The following is a 1,081-nucleotide window of genomic DNA, read 5'->3' as shown; positions in this document are numbered from 1 at the left end:
TCAACCACTTGCCTCATCAACTGGAAGGCCAGCCTCGCTTGTCACTCACATGTGCCTTAGGGGAGCTCCTGGCCACCCTTTGCTTACTCAGACAATACCACACAGGCCTCTACTGTGCTGTATCTTTTCATTGACCATGGCCCTTGATGGTACTCAGCTCCTCCACAAACAACACAGTTCCACCATCAGCAATAAACCCACCTACACTTCTCCCCTCCACAGCACCCCATTTTCCCCCGGACAGCTCAGTTGGGCATCCCAGGAGGGAAGGAACACCAGGAGACATGAAACTACTATGCAGCATAAACTTTAATGAGTCTAAAGAGTGAAAAAAAGCAGTGCATGGTGGAAGGGACCTGGTCCAGGCTGCTACAAGGACAGCTGACACTCAGGCACCCCTTCACATCCATGGGACACACGTCTTCCTCCCACACACATGAGAGGAGTATGGTGAGCAGGACCCCTCTCCACTTGCTTGAGGATGAACCCATGGCACAGGAGCGCAGCAGACAACAGGGACTCATGATGCAGAGAAGAAAGCAGGAGAAGAAGACGACACCAGTTGGCCGTGTTTCCAGACAGCACAGGCTGGCACCTTGCTTCCCTCCCTCCTTTGCAGGAGGACACAAGGGTGCTCAACCCATCTGGAAAAACTGGCCAGCAGCTGTGTCCTCAGTCTGGCACCTGGCTTTGGCCTCACTGGATGGTCAGCACGGATTTTTCAAAGCAGGCACCTTCTGTTGAAGTAGCGGCCACCAAAGCCAGAGAGGTTGAAGCCCCCGGAGTTGATGGGCACTCCCTCCTCACTCAGGATGCTGCCAACAGCAGCGGAGGTGGAGGATCCCACAGCGGTGTTCTGGGGGAAGGAGCTGAGGATGGGTCCGGGCAGGGTGACCACCACGGGCGAGGGCTGGATCACCACGCGGGAGTCCTGGCACTGCCTGATGCAGGGCTCGTTGCAGCTGTTGGCCAGAGGGGTTGGGCCACAGGGACGGCACAGATCATAGCAGGACATGGCTGTGGGACAGAGGTGCAGCTGGGAGAGAGGGTAAGGAAAGCACAGGCAGCGTGTGAGGTGCAG

At 56.6% G+C, this 1,081-nt stretch overlaps 1 protein-coding gene across 1 annotated transcript; it reads right to left on the bottom strand.

Moving 5' to 3' along the window:
• Positions 1-721: 721 nt before the first annotated feature.
• Positions 722-1,015, bottom strand: LOC104459814 (feather beta keratin). The gene has a single exon (XM_010078613.1). It carries the CDS (start codon positions 1,013-1,015, stop codon positions 722-724), a length of 294 nt encoding a protein of 97 aa, XP_010076915.1.
• Positions 1,016-1,081: the final 66 nt, after the last annotated feature.

Source organism: Pterocles gutturalis, unplaced genomic scaffold (assembly GCF_000699245.1).
Source record: "Pterocles gutturalis isolate BGI_N339 unplaced genomic scaffold, ASM69924v1 scaffold9688, whole genome shotgun sequence".
NCBI lineage: Eukaryota > Metazoa > Chordata > Aves > Pterocliformes > Pteroclidae > Pterocles > Pterocles gutturalis.
The sequence above is the reverse complement of the archived record's forward strand: the minus strand, read 5'-3'. Positions and strand labels throughout refer to the sequence as shown.

Excerpts from the sequence above, each read along its gene's own strand:
- LOC104459814 (XM_010078613.1), bottom strand. The coding sequence starts at position 1,015 with ATGTCCTGCTATGATCTGTGCCGTCCCTGTGGCCCAACCCCTCTGGCC.